The sequence below is a fragment of the Colletes gigas genome, unplaced genomic scaffold, assembly GCF_013123115.1.
Source record: "Colletes gigas isolate AHSC1104 unplaced genomic scaffold, ASM1312311v1 Colletes_gigas_Sc00005, whole genome shotgun sequence".
Lineage (NCBI taxonomy): Eukaryota > Metazoa > Arthropoda > Insecta > Hymenoptera > Colletidae > Colletes > Colletes gigas.
The window spans coordinates 7,148,514-7,169,862 of NW_025106634.1; the positions used below are offsets into that span (position 1 = coordinate 7,148,514).

The following is a 21,349-nucleotide window of genomic DNA, read 5'->3' on the forward strand; positions in this document are numbered from 1 at the left end:
ATTGCGTTAGAATATAAGTAAAAATGTATATAGATTATAAGATAAAAAAGCGTTCTCCAGGGTTTGATTAAAAATACTAGTGAAACGTGTGCGTAAATTTAAATGCGAATAATTAATATTAAGGGACATATTGGTATTCTAATATGCAAGGTCCATAAGTGCAGTTGCACATTTCTGGTTGGATCTTCAGTATCTCATTAGGCACTGTCATAATAAAAGCATCCATTTCTGAAGGAACAATAATAAAGTACATATTGGTACTTTAATAATCAGGATTCGTACGTGCAGTTGCACATTCCAATTTTGTTTTTAAAAAACATGTGATTGGTTATTTCACATGTATCATTTTATTAGGTTTTTGATCTCTTCGTCAGAGTTCGTACGTGCGGTTGCACATTCCAATTTCGTTTCTAGAAAACATGTGTATCATCTCACATGTATTGACATTTCGTTAGGTTCTTCGTCTCTCGATTGGGCAGTTCTTTTAAGAACTCTCCTTTCGTAGTTCGTTTCTAACTTTTCGATAGTTTCTCCCTTCGATAGGTATTCGAATTCCTCGCCAAAGGAAGGGTGGTTGGGGCGAGGCTAGGGTGGGTCTCCATTCGCAGCAACCTCCTCGTGGTGAGACCCGGGTCATATTATTTACTATGTAATTAATATAATTATTAATTGCATAGTAAATAATATGAGCTAATGGCTGCGTTCTTCTTATAGTTTCACGTACTTTCTTTGCCCCGGTGTGCGGTCTGATAACATCGATTTCGAGTCGCAAATACGTTTTTGTAACAATTCTTAACAATGTGTGATATATGAATAATGAAAGGGCCCATCAGTATGCGTAAATAATAATTTTTCGTGAAATAATTTGTCCACCGGACGGATTGAGATGGCCGACACACGTTGCGCTCTCCCCACTCCTCGGTCACTACATTAAAAGCTCATGTGGAGACTTATATCTCATTCTCTCGGGGGACTCCAAGGGTGGCGGAACCCCTGGCTTGGTGGGTATCTCGGGATCATCCTAGACTGACCAGTGGCGACCAGGGAGACCACTACTGATCGATACTGACCACTACTGACCATTACTGACCAATGCTGACCAGTGGTGAGAATACGATGACCAATAGTATGTCCCGTGGGTCATTATTATTTACTATGTAATTAATTTTATCGCTTGTTACATTAATTACACAATAAATAATATAAGCTAATGGCTGCGATCTTCTTCTAATACGTTCTTCAGAAACTATTCCATTTGTCGTAACGATCGACAAAAATATTTTATTGCTAGCTTTTCCTAAAAAATTCAGATACAGTCGTTGAATAGAGATCGATTCAGGTTTGGATCACTTTCTAAGTAACTCTCGGCATACCTAGTTTTGTTTTTCACCGTGAACGGCGTTAAATTCTTATTCCATACTAAATCAATAACGTTGAAATGGCAAGGAAGTTTTCGTCTATTCTACAGTTCCCAGAGTCTTTGAAAAAAATGTCCCATCGAACCTAACCAGTCTGCCCTATGCTTCGTTTGCAAATTTATTTATATTAGTAATATTAATTCATGCATAGAAGTTTCTCGTAACTCCATCTCGAGCAAACTCCAATAATGTGTATTGATTTTTTTTTCTAATTTTCACAATATGTTACAATGTATACGATATAATGCATCGTAGATGTTGGAAAATACTGGGCTTATTTTTAACCGTAAATAACTAATATAACAGCGAATAAAAAATAAAATATATTCGTCTCGTAAAGGCAGGTTAGATTTTCACGACGCATGCGTCTGGTAGTTGTGCATTGTGCATCAAGGATAACACACGTACAGGAAACATCGGAAGAAGCGGTACGTTATTCTCGGTTTATCGGCGAATCGGGTTATCTGTCCGGGTTAGGTCTGGCTACATAACCGAGAACGATTAGCTGGTCTGTTTTATGCAATTACTATTTACGTTTGTTGTTTTAATATGCGACGGCGACGAGTTCGGACGTGTTACAGCACCGATCGTTACGTTTCGAGGAATCAGGAAGTGTGAATGAAGAAAAATACTCCACGGAAAACATGCGTTTGGTCGATAATTCGTTAGTGAGCTGTGTGGACAGCTTGAAACCATAGCAATAATGATTGATACGTGCTATCTTTTGCTCGACTATGAGTCGTGTAAAGTCGATAACGTAATCAGTTCTCTGCACTTCAAAGAACGTATATACGTTTCAGAAACGGTGTTGCTGTTATCGTTAAACAATCCAGTGCATCGACGAAACGTATTTCGCGATGAAGGCGACAAATTCAATAGAGTAGTGTTCGTGAAAACAGAATTTTATTCGTGTAAGATGAAGAAGAGGTTGCTGTTATGCTTTGTTTGTGCTGTCGTGCTTTTCTTGATCGTGATTTCGTCCGACAGTGATTTTATTCAAGACTTATCACCGTTTGTGAAAGTCAGTGATATCACGTGTTACGAGGGCGAGAATGCACCGAACTTTCTTCCGAGGTTTGATCCGGATTCAGGTACGTTTCGTTGGCTAAATAATTAGTGAAATTTTAGTCGCATCCAAGTGTCTCCTTTACCTTAAACGTATCCATTAAAAATCCAGCAAGTCAGATACCAGAGTTATGATATCAGAGAGAATTTCCAGCTAGCGAACAGAACGTATTTTCGTGTATCATAGATAAACGATATTTGCCTCGGTGTTATCCAGATTAGACGCGCCTTTCAAATCGATGCACGCACATCCTTGCACACGTATATTAACCCATTTGTATCATGACCCTACTTAATGTGCCGTGAACTTAATGTTCAACTGACGAATGGTCCGTATCACCGCGTGTGGTCGATCGTAGGTGCAGTACATGACACCAGAATTGTTCATGAACTTTATTGAAAATAAGATAATAGCATTCGTCTGTATCATACATGTACATAGATTATCCAACGATAAATATTATGTAACTTCGTTCCATGAAAAAACTTTTATCATTGATGCCTAGAACAATGTAACAATTCACAATTTTTATCACGTATTTTTGTTATGTACAATTCCTCGGAAATGATTATTCAAAGTAAACGTTGGAATTTTATCTTTATAATAAAACGATTTTCTTTCGTTTCCGTTTAGTTTTGTGTATCTTAAACACGATTTTAAGGACTCGAATGGAAACAAATTGGGTCTGTATCAATTATTTTTGCGCGATTTGTGCAAATAGACTGTGTTTATGCATACGAAGGATGTCTGAATCCGTTAGACGTTAATTTTAATGAAATTTGGCAATGGAATCTTTCTCTCTTCTCTTTTTCTATTAATTAGTAGAGAGATAACTAGAAACTGAGCGAGCGAAAGGGGGAAGGGAAAGAGGTCAAGATAAAGCGATAGTGATAAATGCTCTTCGATGTTCTGTTCCAGAATCCAAAAAATTTAAAAAGGACCGGAATATATTCTTCCACGAGACGACTTGTTTCGACGGCGATGGTCTGGTTTTGAACGCACGTCAGGCGTGCGCCGTCGAGTCGGCGGCCAAGATGAACCCGAACACGAACGTGTATCTGCTTTTCATATCCTCCGCGAGGATCTCCAATCAATCGAGGGAGATTTTTAATCATCTGAAATCTTATTCGAACGTTAAGATCAGATACATTCTTCCTGAGGTGTACGTGAAAAATACACCTTTGGAATTATGGTACAAGAGCGGTATACTACGAAAAAGTCGATGGCCGACAAGTCACATGTCGGACATGCTCAGATATTTAACCCTTTGGAAATACGGAGGAATATATTTGGATCTGGATGTTGTTGTCACAACGTAAGCACGTTTATAGACGTTTTAGAGATACACCTTTTTGTAGAAAGTGATTCTCGATGTAAAGGCGAATGAAAAATGTAGAATGAAATTTTGACAAATAACTAGGATCAAGAAAATTCGAGGAAGATATTTTGTCGACGAAGCAATTGTTAAAACTATGTAGATATTGTATGAAAAGACGATCCCCTATTTGTAACTACATGAATTACCGGTGACTTGTTGGCAACGTAACCGTTTTTTTTAAAAAAAGAAACCGTTCAACAGATCGCTAGAGAGTTTAACGAACTTCGTCGGAGCAGAAGATTGGTTCGACGTTGCTGCTGGTGTGATGGGATTCGATATGACGGCACTGGGTCGTCGTGTCGCCGACGCTTGTATTCGCGATTTGAAGACACACTTTCGTGGTAATATTTGGGGCAACAACGGTCCTGGTGTTATCACCAGGACTTTGCAAAATATTTGCTCTACGAAATATGTGAGTAATTGGCGGCAAAATCGACCCGAAACAAAGCGAGCCGGCGCGGCGATCACGCGGCTAAGGGCTCAGGCACAAGTGTACTCTCTTCTATTTAGCGGTCGCTGGCGAGATATTTTAAGAAGATACGTTTTTATCGTAATCTAATGAATTATGAAGAAGTGACAAATTTCCAGAGGATACAAGTTTCGATACAAGCAATGGGTTTACGCCGTCGTTGCATCGAAACTTGTATCGCGACAAATATCAGCGTCAGTAGGCCGCTTTAAATATAAGATCGTCTTAAGACGACCTTCGGCAATGTTTAAGCATTCCTTAGGCACGTCTTGAGAAGATCTTATATTCAAGTAACGACTATGAATACCAGCCAAAGTGTTTTACAATTATCGGTCTGTATTTATCTATAATTGCAGTCTCAATATGGTACGTGAGCACTTATTCATTGTCTTTTGTAGGTCCGAGATATGACCACCGCTCGCTGTCACGGTTTTAAGGTGTTTCCTCCGTCGACATTTTACCCGATTCACTATAAAAAATGGAGAATGTACTTCGAAACAAAGGATATGAACGAAACGATGAAGATGTTGGAGAAAGCCATGGTCATTCACGTTTGGAACAATCTCAGTAAATACGAGGAAGTGCGCGTAAACAGTGACGTTCCTTACGCCGTCATCGCGCGGAAATATTGCCCAAAAGTTTTTAATAATTGCAGGACGATATTTTAAACACTCGAATGATTATTTATTTATGCATCATTGAACACACAACTTTTACACTTTGCCAAAATATTGCTATTATTATCTTTTAAAGGACTACAAAATTCTATCGAAGAGATTTATTTCTCTCGTCAAACAGCTATTTGGTATTTATTCCACATCCGTCTTTGTAAAATAGAATTACATCATCCACGAGGCATGCAGCAATTAGCATCTGTGTTTTCTAGTCTTAATGATTTCTACGACCATGAATAAAATCATTGTACATAACAATTGAAAACTAAGTGATTTTTTAAATTCGAATCATTAAATTCTAAAAGTTTTTAAATTTTTAATATAGTCTAGATGATAAATGTATAACCATTATTGTAAATAGACTTATTTTTAATAAAATAGTTGTAACTAATAAATAAAGTCGAATGTTTTGGAATAATTGTCTTCTGCATTAATGGTGCATATAATTAATAATGGCATTTTTCAGTTCCTCTTTTTCTCGCTCTTTTTTTCGGTATGTGTTATCGGTTGCCGCCCATCTCGTTCCATCAAGTTTAGATAAAACCACAGACAAAGTATACAATTTACGTGATCGTATAGCTGGTATGTGATAAGACCAATCGTCGCTCTGTTGGCTAAATCAACTTCTTGCTATCTTTCTCAGTGCACTGCATTGCCGGCAGATAGATAAAGACACTGCAGCCGTATAACATTTCCGAGTCAGCAGGTCGTGTGAAAATTGAACCATTTTTATGGGGTTATTCTCACTTTACGGGATTAAGGAGTAACTTTTCGAACGGCCTTGGAATTTCTAAATATTCCGCGCCAAAATACGCGTTGTTTGCATTTTGAAACATTAAAATCGTCCAATCCGTTCGGGAATTATGATTTTTTAAACGTACGCATGACATTTCGGTGAATCATTTCTGGCCACACATTATATTTTCGGCAAAGAATTTTTTTTCTCGAAAATGCGTAGGAATTCAGGGGTATGTCTATTCACCAAAAATGATTGTAATTGACCCCTCCGACTGAAAGTAATTTTTCCAGAACGATTTGAAATTTTTTAATTTTGTCGAAAAATTTGTCCACATACTCGAATTTTTTTCTCGAAAGTGCGTAGGAATTCGAGGGTATGTCTATTGACCAAAAATGATTGTAATTGACCCCTGCAACCGAAAATAATTTTTTCAGAACGATTTAAAATTTTGTTTTTCGCCGAAAAATTTAGGCACCTACCACCTGTCGATTTTTCTTAAAAATTCGTCTTTCATTTTTAATAAATTTGTGGGTATTTATAGTTGACTCAAGTCTTGATACCAAAGTGCTGATAAAGAGGAGTACCAAGCGTGCTCAACAGGAAAAGATAGAGGGGTATCATGTGTAAAAGGAGTTTCATAGATAGTAAAAGATATCGGGCTATAATTGGATGCATAGCATAAGGCTATTGGCAAAGAATATTCCAATGACATAATTAAAACTTATCAGGAGTCATGATTGTACCGTAATTGCAGCACTTTCCTTAAGGAACAATTTAAATCTGATTTCTCGCTGCGATATCAGAAAGTTAGACGAAATCGTGTTAAGTGGTTTTAATTACTTAGAAAACTTTGGCAGTTCCCGTAAGTTTCCACGTCGCTCGACAGTAGAGTAGGATGCACCTGAGAATGCAAGCTATTTCATCCCTTACCCTTTCTTCTTCCCTCGACTACTTCCGATGATGCCTGTGTTCTTATCTTTGGGTAACCGAATATTCCTTCGTTCAATTGATTAGTGGATTTCCGTAATTAATTTGCATTTAGAGAAACATTAACTAAAAGTCGCTACTAATAACCCTTTGCACTCCGTTGGTTCCGTTGCAGAGTGCAAAGAGTTAAGTAATATATGTAGTAATATATTTAGCATGTGTCAATGTCACGTTAGAAAATAATGATGGAATATTTGAATTTCCCGCTGAAAAGATATGGCGCGGTTATCAAGGTTACGGTACAGACTGACCGAGCTACGCGAACTGTCTGAACTTAGTTACAGATCGAAGTTTCTAGTTTATACGCGTGGCCGCCATTTTGATTTAGTCAGTGGTGTACAACGTACAACAGTACAAGTGGTCTGTGAATTTTTATATTTCATTCTGCTCAGCACGTATTGATAGTGTGTTTAATGGGAAATAAGTACACGGTTTACCATTTTATAAATGAAGTGTAAATATATGAGGTTACATATTGTATACTAACCTAAAGTTCTTTGCTTCGTTATGAACGTATGAATAATTGTGAAATTTTTCCTGTACATAGAAGTAAGGTTAAAAACAATTTTTTGGAATTAATTGAAAGTAAGCAATATTGCCTTTCATTTCATTTTATTTAATAAAATAATGAACACAATTGAGCGAAGAATAAGTAATTTCCTGAAACATATGTTTGTTAATATTCCGTGATTGTAAGGTTATTTCTGATACACGTATGTGGTTTGACTAAATGCAAACAATTTCTCAAGGGGAATATGGCTCGTGTCTTCATATATGAACGTCATATTGACGCTGTCCTAACAAATACTCTGTTTTATGACAAACTAAATGTAAGTATCATTTGGAACGTAATGTAGCAATAAGAATTTGATTGTGATTAGTAATACCTTTGGTTTGCATATATATTACTTAATGTTATATGTTTCAATACATATACCTACTTTGGAGTTGTAAAATATAGCACTTCTGTGCTAATGCTGTAATAGAAAATAAATACTAGATAATCGATAGGGATTGTACGGTAGAAATCAAATTGCAAATATATGATTTTTAAGTTGTCTTTATTAAACTTAAAATAAAAATATAAGAATGGAATTTAACTCTTTGAATGTGCTTTAAACTGTTATAACTAAATTTTATTACATTTGTACAAAATGTAATTATAATTAAAGTACAATGATTATAAAAATTAAAATATGGTATTTCTATTAACTCTGTTGTCAAATTTCATTTTCATTTTTTATTAGAATAGTTGTATCCATTTTTCGTATTTCACCAAATACATTTTTTTTACCAAATTACAGCTTAAAAAGATATTATTACTTCTGTGATTTTTGGTTATTTTAAGCGCAATAGTTAAGTACGAAACATATTCATGACTACTTTCTTAGCTTCTTAGCTGGAAAGTATAATCGAAGAAAAAGATATTTGTGTGCCGTAATTCGGAATAACGGCCCGATGATGGCTATGTACATACAATGGCCCATTGACTAGAAGTCTCCCGGTACGGGCGGACTTGCATTGCTATCAGGGGACTTGTTTTCAGTGGAACACAGTACATAGTCCCTACCCAAAACAGTGTATTACATATATTCTGAATGTTCTCTGTTCGTTCTGACCGGATATGAAGCGTACATTCGTGGCCAGCGATCGTAATTGCGCGGTTTATGGATACGTTCGTAAGATGGAAGCAAGTGATTACGTTTTGCTTGAGACACTATTGCCACTGAAACAATAAAAAATACTGTCCATCAGGCCGCCATTGCGTCACAAAGATGCGACCGTCGGCACCTTTATTATCTCATGCATCTTGAACTATACGCCTTTTTTCATGATAATTATGTTGTTTGTACTATTACAAACATTGTAAGGCATACATTAGAAGCAAAATTATTAATCGTAATAGTGCGAGGCGCGGAACTTGTTAAAGTTAAAAAGGAATGGAGAGAACGTTTTGTTCTGGGCCTGCTAGTGGACTCGTTGGTATTAAACAACCTAGCAAGCTTTGCTTTGGACGCCGTGTCGGGACATTCGATGGTCGGTCGAATTCGAAGGACTTGAATCAAATTCGGTTAAAATTGCTCTCCTTATTCGTCAACGTTTATGGTAGATAATCTACTGTTTCGGTAATAACTGAAAATTACAAAACTTTAATATTACTTTATTTGAAAATGGAGACGAACCGCGCCGGTTGCAAAGAAAATTACATAAAAAAATTAAAGCGACAGTTGGGACTTACCCACTTTAGCGAAATCCATGAATACAATTAACAGCAACCAGTAGCAGCTGTATTTTACAACTGCGATATTTTTAAAACTTTAAATATTGCTTGGTTACAATCATACGCGATTTAAGAATGTTAAGGTTCATATATTTTTTTCAGTATTTTCAACATGGGAAAAAGATTAAAGAAGAGGCACCTGACTATAATACTTACGATCACGATGATTCGTCAGTTAGTAACACACGCGCAGTGACTAAAATTCAGTCAACAGTATTAGAAGATAAATTTTCTAATTCGACAAATAATAAGGAAAATGAAGACACAAAATCGGATCTGAATGAAGAAACACGGGAATCTAAACGTGTAGGTAAACATTTTTCACCAGAGGAAGAGGAAGAGAGCGATGATAGTATACCTTTTAAGCGCAACAAAAAATTAGAACACTACATAGAGTGTGATGTGTGTTTTTTACATTTTGAGAGTGAACTTGACATGAAAATTCACAGGGTACACTATGATGCATCTCTTAAGTGTACCTGTGATATTTGCAAAGCAGTATTCCAATCAGATCACATGTTAAGTCGACACAGAAAATACTGTATAAAGCCGCAAGATTTTAAGAAACCCTTCCGTAAAAGATATGTTTGCCACCTTTGCGGGAGAAAATTTCCAGAGAAATACAGACTACAGGCTCATATATGTCATTTGCACGAAAACGAAGAATATAATGCATCGATGAAAACTATTAACTACCACATAACAAATTCTGGCACTAGTAAAATTAAACACGATGTACTTAAGGAAAACACTAACAATCAGGTAGCAAACATTGACAAAGCAGGGAGGCTGAAGAGTCTGAGCGACTCACCAGTAAAAAGGTTGAGGCAAACCACTCTTGTAGAATTCCTTTCTTTCTTTAATAAGAAACAAAAAGAGTGCATTAACTCGGAGAAAGTTTCTTCCACAAAGAAGACTGATGTTATTCATAGACAAGATAAAATAAGCGAAATAAATTCATCATCTACCGAAGTAAACATGCCTAGAAAAATTGAAAGTTCTACCTGTATTCCGTCTGTAACGATTCATCCCACCGATAAAACACCATTTGTACAAATTCACGTGAATACCTACACTATGGAGGCCTTGTTAAATGATGAAATAAAAACTGAACCAGAAGATTCCTACAGTCCTACTACTTCGCACAATACATTTTACAATCTAAGACGAATAGGAAGGGGAGATAGTAACCGGTCGTCGGCTACATTAGATAGCGGACTTGGCGCGGAATCATTTAACAATGAAAGATTTATTGTTACACGCAAACGAAAACGGATGAATGTACTATCGTACGAACAAAAGCTGAAATCAAAATTCAAATGCAAGGAGTGTGTAATTTATTTAGAGAGGTGCGATCAAATTCTGAATGGTTTCGATAAATCTGAATGTATGCTTAACGTCGACACGATAAAAATAGAAAAAGATAGTGAAAATGCTGAATCAACGAGCCCAAGTAAACTAATATTGAAGACTTTGGAAGTGCCACTAGTGAGAGTGAAGGAACCCGTTGAAATTGAAAGTGACGAATCGCCAACATACGTAGAAGAACCAGACGTAACCAATGTTGATATCGGATCTAGCCGTAACGATGTATTACCATGCAAAATTTGTAAAAAATCTTTTCCTTCAGAGGTCATGCGTAAACACTTAGAGGTATGTCACACGGTGTACATGTCAAGTATATGTAACGCCCGTTACACGACCAGAGGTAAATTGTTGAATCATTATCTAAATCAACACATAGTTTTTAAACGAAAGGAATGCTGCGTTTGCTACGAACAATTTAGTACATCTGTGACGCTAAAGTCACACATGCTTTTACATTGTCTCAAAGCCATACGATCGGAAAATGACAGTCTGCCGATCGGTCGTAAAATTAAGTGTAACGCGTTTAAGAAACAATATCGGTGTAATCCGTGTGGTAAACGATTTTGGTTGAACTCGTGTTTGAATCATCATCAGAAGGTGTGTTCCTGGATGAAAAAAGCTAGGAAGGGAGAACAGCAAGTACCTCGCGTGAAAACCTCTTCGTCTTTTGTGGAAGAAGAAAACACAGGCGAATGTGAAAGTAGATCGCTTGTCATTGGCAATACGACACCCACAATAAATTCGTTTCAAAATACTTGTAGCCCTTCTTCTCTTTCCGCATCTCAAACAAAGACACCCAATCTCAAGACTCAAGACTCAAACCCATCACAGACACGATCAACTGCAAATCCAAAAAAGTTAATCAATAGTATCGTATGCGTAAAGGGTTATCAAGTTGATGTAACTGGCATGGACAGAATAAAGTTTCCCTGTTTAGTATGCGACAAACAATTCCAAACGTTTCAGAACTTGTGTTTACACGAACGTACCTATCGCAAACCACCCGATAGTCCGTGTAACGTTTGCGGTACTGTATTTACTACTAAGAGACTTTTACAACTTCACACGCTTGCGACTCACACACACGCCTGTTCGTCGAGATACAAATATTTTTGCAAGTTTTGCAATCAGGGTTTTATTAGAAAGTCGAATGTTCAAGTTCACGAACGTCACTTCCATATTACACAGAACGTTGTACCATCCACATTGGAGAACGATGATTCTGTTTGGAACATAAATACTGAGTGCCGTATCTGCAATTTGATGTTCGAATCTTACGATCGTTTCATCGAGCATAACAAATACTATTATAGAGGTCAAGTTTTTACATGCACATTTTGCGGCGAATCGTTCGAAGGAATGTACATACTTCATAATCACAACAAAACGGTACACTATACAGAGGCTATGCGTAATTCGTACACTTACAAATGCAATATTTGTAACGAGGGCTTTAAGCAGAAGTCTCATTTCCACGCGCACAAGTTCCACGTTCATTTAGAGGATATGAAAACCAGCGAGGATCACAGTTACGCGTTGAGAGTCAGCAATGTTGACACGCACATAAATGTACCATTAACGGTGTCTTCTTGCAAGATCTGTTCCGCGGAATTTACCAATAAAACGGATCTACGGATACACGAAATGGAATATTCCGTCGATGGTGACTTTCAGTGTGCCAAATGCGACAGGAAGTGTCGTACCGTTGACATTCTTAGCAAGCATGACAGTTTAACCCATAATAATTGTCTCATCGGCAATTATTATAAATGCCGTTTTTGCGAAGAGGTGTTAACGACAAGTGTATCGTTGTCATGCCATGAAAAACATTTTCACGCGAGCATCTCGTCTTCTTTGGAGAGCAGCCAGAACGCGTATGGTCCATTAGATGCGAATCATGAAGCTGGTGACAAGGCTGTCGACAAATTTCACGACAGATCGAGCAACATTAAGTGTTCGACTTGCGGTATGAGATTCAACGACGAGGCAAAGTTACAGGATCATTTATTAGAGTACTCTGATGTTGGTGCGTATGCGTGTGATATTTGTCAGCGAAAGTTTACGGAGTTACATCGATTGGAAGTGCATAGAGTGAAACATTCAAAGTTAAGTTATCATTTGTCCAAATGTCACTGCCCTATATGCCACGAGGGATTCCCGGATGCTCCTAGTGTCCGAATGCACACGTTACACTTTCATGGGTATGAAACATTTTCAAGTGCCCTTATTAGATACGACGATAAGAAGGACGACGATAATCAAGAGAGCCAGTTTAATCCTCTTATAGACGAACCGGATAAATTATCTAATCCTTCCATTTTGTCCTCTACAAATCAATCGCAAGGAGGCTCTTTTAAATGTTCCGAGTGTGACGTAGCATTCAATTCTCAAAGTAATTTACGTAAACATAGATCACGGTTCGTGAATACCGGTAACTACGTATGCGAATATTGTGGCCGTAAGTTTCCTTGGTTGACATTATTTAAGGCTCATGTAAATAAACACTCTGCCGCGGATGGTTATTTGAAGCATAAATGTTTTCATTGCAACGAACAATTTCGGTATCCTTTTTCAAGGTACTCGCACATTATACACATTCACGGCAAGGATAAAGTAAACGTTCAAACCACTGACACGAATAGATCGGATGATAATAACACCAAGTTATCGTTAGATCGTTCCAAAGTTGTTTTTGATACTCCTGTTACCGAGCTGACCGACGATTTCGAATATGACCAGCTTTCACTTCCCTCTGCAACATGCTCGCCTGAAGTTTGCGACAATAGAATCGAACCGGACGTTATAACGAATTCCGTAGACGAGTCTAACGGCGAACAGGAAGTATCGTCTTCCACGGTAGACAATATGCTAAACGATCCGTACACGGTTCAAGATAACGACGGTTCAAAGAATGTCGAAGAGAAGATAAACTATTATACATGTCCTATATGCAATCTATTGTATCCGACTTTGAAGAGATTCGAGTTGCACTTAAAGGTGACGCATAGAAGCTTATTTCAGAAAATAGTAAACGATACATTACCATCCACGAAAGCGAACGTCATTACTTGCATGGTCTGTGACTCTACTTTTGCCGAAGAATGGAAGTTCATGGAACACGTACGGAACACACATCCATCCCTTTTATCGACTGGTCATAGTATGGCGAAGGAAGTTACCCCTCTCCCTACTGCACCAGATGATTCCGATGCATTAGAAATCGTTTGGGAAAAGGAATCATCTGCTGTTACAGAACACCATCCGAAAATTAAAGGACCTAACAATTCAGACGTCCAGGCACTATACGAAAGTTACTTTGGTCCTATAGTCACTTATGTTGGAAGTTTAGCCCCATCAAATGTATCCAAGCTAACTCCCGATGTTTGTAAGCTGAAAGTCAAGTCGTTTGCGAAATTGAATTAAACGAATCTTAAGGTAATGCTTTCATATCAAAGGTTTACTTACTACATGACCGAAGACTTGAGATTGTTTAACTATTACGAATTACTTGGCACTCGTAAGTATTACTTTATGATCGATTTAGATGTAATAAAACGAGATAAATTGCCAAAAAGATCTGTAGCTATAACATTGTGTACGAAAGATTATGTTGCGTTGAGTTTGCGAAAACATGACGTTTAAATAATTGTTACTATACCGTTTGAAATCGAAGCCTAAGTGTAGTTTGTATACGATAAGGTGTATCCAAATTTTTAATAATTAAAGTATTATCATTTACCGTATTAATTGCAAGTTCGATTCATCCATTACTTTTAATAACTCGAGTATCTGTATCTAATTTCGTTTGCGTTAATAGAAGGTAGTATTTCCGTTTTGTATCGTTCTGTATTGTTTATACGCGCGACGTACCTTTCCATTCCTTAATAACGTTTATTTATTTATACGATTAGAAACATATTTTAGTATTATAGAAAATACTGTTTACCCCGAATAAATCTTTTACCTTGATCGTATTTTATTATCAGGATTAAGTTATGCATTCTGTAATGAATGTTATTAAAGAATAAGTACTATGCGTCCGTGTTTAAGTTCAGTAGTTATGTTGACAAATATTAAGGCTCGTAAACTTTTTGCTTACAAGCAGAGTACAACTTTAAATCGGTCGAGTATCGTGAAACAGTGTCCATTCCCGATAAGTTAAATACCAACGTGGTAGTGGGATGTATGATTCTTATAGAAACACTTATTTTTACGATATTAACACTAGATTTACGGGCATTGATCACACGTATATTTATTGATACCTTTCATGTTGACGATTACCATACAATACGATTTTTCTTTTAATTAGAATATGTATTCATGCCAGTGCATCAATCAAATTCACCATAAGTTGTTAAAAAATAATATTTACGCATTCTGTAATTTTAAATATGGAATCAGACACCCGTCAAATTGACGGTTTCCGTAAATCTAGTGTTAATTATAACGCAAAAGGAAATTCGAAGTGTAATCTGTTTACGTTAAGCCTTTTTATTTAGTACGCGTACGTTATATCGCCGCAGGTGGTTCCGTGGGGGGAAGGAAATTGTTGGAAACGGTGATACAATAGAAATTGCGAAGAAGCGAATTGCTCACTCGTCAAGTCCACATTATACCGTGGCGGGAGAAGTTGAACAGGCGGCGGTATAACACGACTACCGTACAATTGTCGATTTTATGTTTTCTTAATGATTTTGATAAACATTATTAATATTTATTGGCTCCGAGAACATTTTAAATTATAGCTTAAGTTCGGAGTCATATAAATAGTCTGATTGATTTATAAAAATCGCGAAACGTTCGAGACGTGCACCAATTTTTAACGAGTTGGAATTTTTCGTTTTGCACAGTTTTTTTTTATATCGACTATATAATACTATGTTTTTCAGCCAAATGTTCACAGTGTTATAAAAAGTCCCTGAATAAATGAATCGTACCGTTTATTGTTTTATTTTTACATTTTTTACCTTCGAACTTGATCTTTGAATCCGCTGAAACTTGAGAACGTTTAAGGTGTTACCAACGGTTTAATACAAATGGTCCTGAGCTAAATATTAATAGCCGGCCGTTGGATAAAATTAGTTTGGAATGTATTCGACAGTTTTGGGTTAACTCGGATTGTGTGACCACAATATCGATTTATCGATATCCATCGAATCTTTCGATATGTTCAGTCTATTCGAAATTAACGAGATACAAGAGATTTTGGGTTAACGCCAAAGCTATCCGTTAGAGATTAACTCTGCTATCTACCGAAATTTTCAAATTTAAGCTTTCACGATCGAACTGTATTCGTAACATTACAAATAGAAACACGCAATGTACACGTTTCACTTTAATATGCATTATGCAAATTAAAAACTTTCGACTCGGTACGGGAACCGGCCGATTCAAACATTGAACGTCAATGGACGCTTTTCGCTTTGTGTACCGTTATCTGCTACGATTTTAGTTGTCGTTCCACGATTGGATGAGATTTCGTGAAACCGCATTTTATAAGCGGAAAAACGGATTGATTTCTATCGCATCGTGAACATACGGTAATCGTTATAGTTGTGCGTGGTAGGTTAATAAATTATCATGGAGGTAGGTGCATATATGTAGACAATATCTATGTTTACCGTATACTTTTTTAGAATATTGACATCGTATTTGTGTGCTTCTCAGTGCGATCGATACACTTTAAACATTGAGTGGAATTAGCAGAGTGGATGGTACGTATACAGTTGTTAAGTATCCTTAACCTTTGTCATTTAATTCACATTAATTAAAAGAGAAGATAATAAAATAATCTTAATTTCAATAGTGAGCTATATGTATGTTGAGATCCAACACAGGTGGAAAAGGGTCACGGTGACCATCGCATTTCGAGCTCGTGATTGTTCTTTCGTTTAATAAATTATAAACCCCGGTCAGCTTTTGAACACATTTTCGTGTTACGAAATGATACGATATCAATATTGCAGTGTACGGTACATGTACCCATACAACATTCGACAAAGCATTCTAACCCGACTGACATTATTACGATAATATACAGGGTGAGGCATTTTAAACAGGTCACCTGAATAACTCGCTTGTTTTTGAAGATAGGAGAAAATGCATTAGACCAAACTTATTTGGTATCGGGGGGCTCATAATCTGGTATTACCAATTTTTTTGTAGGTGGAGGCGTCAAGGAGATATGAAGGTCAACTTTGTTTTTTTAAATGGAACAGTATATTTTATTACTTACATTCTGATAGAGTGTTTCAAGGCGAATACAATGACCTATTATTAAGGTCATTCAAGGTCACCCAAAGTCAACTGCAATAGAAAATAAATTGTGTCAGAGTACATTTCGAATACTTGTGTATCACGTGTGTGTATTGCGTGACACGGGTCACAAAAGATAAACAAACATTCAATCACATTGTACGCTTATCCGTATCCTCAAACATTATTGGTAATTTTACTACCGACTAGAGCACAGCTTCGTAACATTTATTCAGTCTAAGTGTTTAGTTTTCTAAAATGCGTTACACGATAGCAGAGAAAGTAGAAATGGTTCTTATTTATGGTGAATGTCATAGAATTATGAGGGAAGCGGTACGTGTGTATAGTGAAAGATTTCCCGATCGTAATAATAGACCTTCACTTTCTGTCTTTACAAACATTATAAAAAAGTTCCAAGAAACTGGAACTGTGGATAACAAAACACGTAATCTTGCCAAACGAGCAACTGATGATGGAAACTCGATAAATATTGTAGCAGCTGTAATACAAGATCCACATGTTAGTACAAGACAACTGGAACGCGAAAGTGGCATCAGTCAACGAAGTATTTTACGAATATTACACATTAACAAATTTCATCCGTTCCACATATCACTTCATCAACAATTAACTGAAAATGATTATACAAAACGTTTACAATTTTGTGAATGGGGCTTACAAAAACTACAAGACGATGAAATGTTCTTGAGTAAATTGTTATTTACCGATGAGGCCACATTTACAAACCATGGAGCAATTAACCGTCACAACATGCACTACTGGTCGGTAGATAATCCACGATGGTTGAGAGAAGTCGACAAACAGAGACCTTGGTCTGTAAACGTCTGGTGCGGTCTTCTTCATAATAAAATAATTGGTCCATATTTTATTGATGGCACGCTAAATAGTAGTAAGTACCTGAGAATCTTAGAAGACGTTTTGCCAGAATTGTTAGAAGACACTTCACTGGACATACGACAATCCATGTGGTTCCAGCAAGACGGATGCCCTGCTCATTCAGCACGCAATGTTACAGAATTTCTAAATAGAAAATTTGGAGATTCTTGGGTAGGTCGATCAGGAAGTAACAAATGGCCGGCACGATCCCCAGACCTGACACCTCTCGATTTTTATTTGTGGGGAAAATTAAAGGCAGAAGTGTACCGCGAAAAACCAACTACCAAACTTGACATGCAAGAACGTATAAGAAGAGCTTGCTCTGTAATAGATACAAATGAAATTTGCCAGGCAGTGTCATCAGTATTGCAACGATTTAGACTATGTATCCATGTTCAAGGTCGCCATTTTGAACACTTGTAATAGCAGTATCAAAGTATCCAAGTGTTCGAAGAGTGCTTTGACACAATTTATTTTCTATTGCAGTTGACTTTGGGTGACCTTGAATGACCTTAATAATAGGTCATTGTATTCGCCTTGAAACACTCTATCAGAATGTAAGTAATAAAATATACTGTTCCATTTAAAAAAACAAAGTTGACCTTCATATCTCCTTGACGCCTCCACCTACAAAAAAATTGGTAATACCAGATTATGAGCCCCCCGATACCAAATAAGTTTGGTCTAATGCATTTTCTCCTATCTTCAAAAACAAGCGAGTTATTCAGGTGACCTGTTTAAAATGCCTCACCCTGTATATGTGCCTCGATAATGTGACACGCGACGCAGTATAATATTGTCGACGACCTGTGACATGCTTCTGTTATCCTGCTATCCTCCACCCACGTTATTTCCATCTTGGACCAAATGAAATTGGTGTACCGCATTTTCCGTTCGCTATACAGGGTGTTCGGCCATCCCTGGGAGAAATTGTAGTGGGAGATTCTTGAGGCCAAAATAGGACGGAAATCAAGAATACCAATTTGTTGATGGAGGCTTCGTTAAAAAGTTATTAACGTTTAAAGTTCCGCCCGTATTGGATTTTGTTCTCGAAAACACGCAGGAATTTAGGGGTATGTCTATTGACCAAAAATTTTTTAATTTAATTTTGTTAATAACTTTTTAACGAAGCCTCAGTCAAGAAATTGATATTCTCGATTTTCGTACTATTCTGGCCTCTAGAATCTCCCATTAAAATTTTTCCCAGCGGTGGCAGAACACTGCATAACTTGCGACATCAAGCATTCTTTAATATTTAATATCGAAATGGAACTTTAACATCTTGGAGATTTAGAACTTGCATGCAGTGTAAAATATTGATACTTTCGATACATTATAGAATTTAGACCGCATGCCTTCTATTGCTTGATATCATTTCTGATCACATTTTTGTTTATCTTTTCAGAGACGATTCGAGTGGGCAGCTGACTCTGATTCTGGTCCCTGTTCACACGGAGGCGAGATAGACTCCTACTTCCGGTCTAGGTTTTTCTTCGGACCAACCGGAGACGACGCGCGTAAGCGATTCAGCATCCATATTATCGTATAGTGTTCTAATCTGTTCAAACGATCGTAGGTCGAGTTGCGGTGGTCTCGGAAAGGCGGGCAGTCGTGTCGAAATTGCCTCTCCATGTACTTTACCACCTCGTCCAAAGGTAAGGCTTTCAAAGTAGAAAGATATTTACAAGTACTCCCACGGATCTAATGCCTCTGAACATCTTCTTATAGGGAACATTAAAGGATACAGCGTACAAGGCACCATCAAGAGAGTATTGGTAACGACGACGGCGACCTGACGTTTTGCATGGCGCAGATATTTATGTATCGGTGATTTTTCCTGTGCGCGTGTACCTAATGCAGTAAAACTTGATCGAAGGAGAAGAGTGCGTTACGAGCATGTCTTCTCAGATTGCGGGAGGGAAGGTAAGCTTTATGATCGATCGATGAACATCGACGCTGGCGCTACCCTGTATTCTTCGTGCTAATATGGCGAACAGATTTCATCCATAGGATAGGTCCTATTTGGAACGAACCGTAGATAGAAAAATAGAAGAAAATCGATGAAAATTATCCACTGCTTGGTACCGATTGGATTTGGTCACGATGCAGGACGGATGATATTTATCACCGTGAAATACTTTAAAGACTCGTTTCTCTCTGTCTAAACTATTTTCTCCCCCGTAAACATACTCATTTCTTCTTTCACCCGTGTCCCGCCGGTCACTATACCCTCGTCCCAACCCTTTCAGGCACCTTGGTGTGAGGTTATTAATGTTCCTGGGGTCTACTTGTTGGAACACTCGGAGACGCTTGGTTGTAGCTTAGAATGGTTCTTGGTATGAGTGCCATCGGGATAAAAAAGCACATAGACAAGATGGATGAGACGAGATAAGGACGACCTGGGCCGAGACTTTGCAACCAAACAGAAAGAACGGAGACAAAAAAGAGAGTAGTTGAACCGTTGTAGGAAGAATGATCCTTTTTCTGATCCCCGAGCATCGCAAGAATGTTCGGGTTTACAGCGAGCCGACTCGATGATTTAATTAAAATTAAGTCAGCTCGTTAAATTAACAACAGGACCCCCTATAAGCGAAGATGTCTCGAATAACCGGTTCGCTGATCCGAAATGCTACGGGATTTCTTACTAGAGTAACACATTTATCTTTCGTATAAAATAGCAATGAATTTTGATCAGCTCCTCATTCTCGGTATTTATATATAATATATAGAAACGGGTTCATTTCCGTGAAATAATACGACCGGAGATAGCGTTCTTCAGGGTAAGTTGAAAGTTACGGGCCCATAAAATCCCCCTATAAGTCTGGTGCGTAATAAGAGAGGAAGTTGACGATGAAACAAGAGTGTATGCATCGATCGATACGATTTAAATAATTCCGTGGAAGGTTAATCCGTATTTGGTAATCCTTAAATAAATAGTATCGTGTGCTGACGCATCAAAACAACGGGATTGCCGCGGGGAAAAGTAATTAAACCATTACAGGGGAACGTAATTTCCGCCGGATCGTTTTCTCGGACATATGCTAGTTCGAGCAATAAATTCACGTCCGGGGATTGAAATTAAGTCCTTAAGACCTTCCCGACAGTGAAAAGATGACCTTAGGTTCATCCTTACTTTTTCCCCACGAGCTCGTCGATCGTTACGTCCAGGTAGTCTCAAGTTTCGCTATGTCGGTGCTTTGTTTTTCTTTATGCAACCATTCCGAACTTTGTCTACGTTCGGTAAACAGTGCACGTTACGGTATAATTAAAAAGCAGTAAATTGTAATCGTTTCGAATATACCGGAAGGTAGTCGGTCGGTGTGACGCGTTCCTAAGTAAACAATGGGAATTCTATTATCGCTAGGCGAGGTCTAACGATTTAAAAACGAGACAAGATGGTGTAGAAGTAGACACCGAGACAAAACATTTTCACTTGTAATTTCCTACAAGAGTGCAATTTAACGGGATAAAAGAAAAAAGAAAAGAAAAATAGAGAAACGGAAGAGGAAGTGAAAAGCTTTAGACAACGCGATTCGGTAAACACATAGAATTGTCTGCCGATACAGACATGGTGGTGGTTCGATGCACCGAGAGACAAACCGGAAGAGGTAGTATTCACGAACGTTCGAACAAAAGGGGGATCGTTGAGAGAGAAGGTTGAGGGCGGCTACAGGGGGAGACGGAAGAAAAGAGAGGAAAAACAATCGGCGATTAAGGCAAAGGCGATCTTTTGTCTTCCGTAGGCAGACAAATCTAACTTGTCTTGGTGTCGACAGCTGGTGCCAGGCTTCCTCGACCAGCCAGTCCACTTTCC

General features: G+C 37.7%; 2 protein-coding genes across 3 annotated transcripts; both read left to right on the plus strand.

The window, feature by feature from the left end:
- Positions 1-1,808: 1,808 nt before the first annotated feature.
- LOC122395080 (lactosylceramide 4-alpha-galactosyltransferase-like) lies at positions 1,809-5,262 on the plus strand. The gene is made up of 4 exons (XM_043392394.1): positions 1,809-2,509; positions 3,403-3,799; positions 4,064-4,274; positions 4,730-5,262. Exons 1-4 carry the CDS (start codon positions 2,122-2,124, stop codon positions 4,997-4,999), a joined length of 1,266 nt encoding a protein of 421 aa, XP_043248329.1. The 5' UTR covers positions 1,809-2,121; the 3' UTR covers positions 5,000-5,262.
- Positions 5,263-7,347: 2,085 nt separating this feature from the next.
- LOC122394991 (zinc finger protein 845-like) lies at positions 7,348-13,974 on the plus strand. 2 transcript variants are annotated; one of them, XM_043392238.1, is made up of 3 exons: positions 7,348-7,561; positions 9,115-12,873; positions 12,957-13,131. In XM_043392238.1, the coding sequence occupies exons 1-3, from the start codon at positions 7,487-7,489 to the stop codon at positions 12,990-12,992; spliced, it is 3,870 nt and encodes a 1,289-aa protein (XP_043248173.1). In that variant the 5' UTR covers positions 7,348-7,486; the 3' UTR covers positions 12,993-13,131. The 2 variants fall into 2 exon arrangements, with proteins under 2 accessions (XP_043248173.1, XP_043248172.1); XM_043392237.1 differs by having other exon boundaries at positions 9,115-13,974.
- Positions 13,975-21,349: the final 7,375 nt, after the last annotated feature.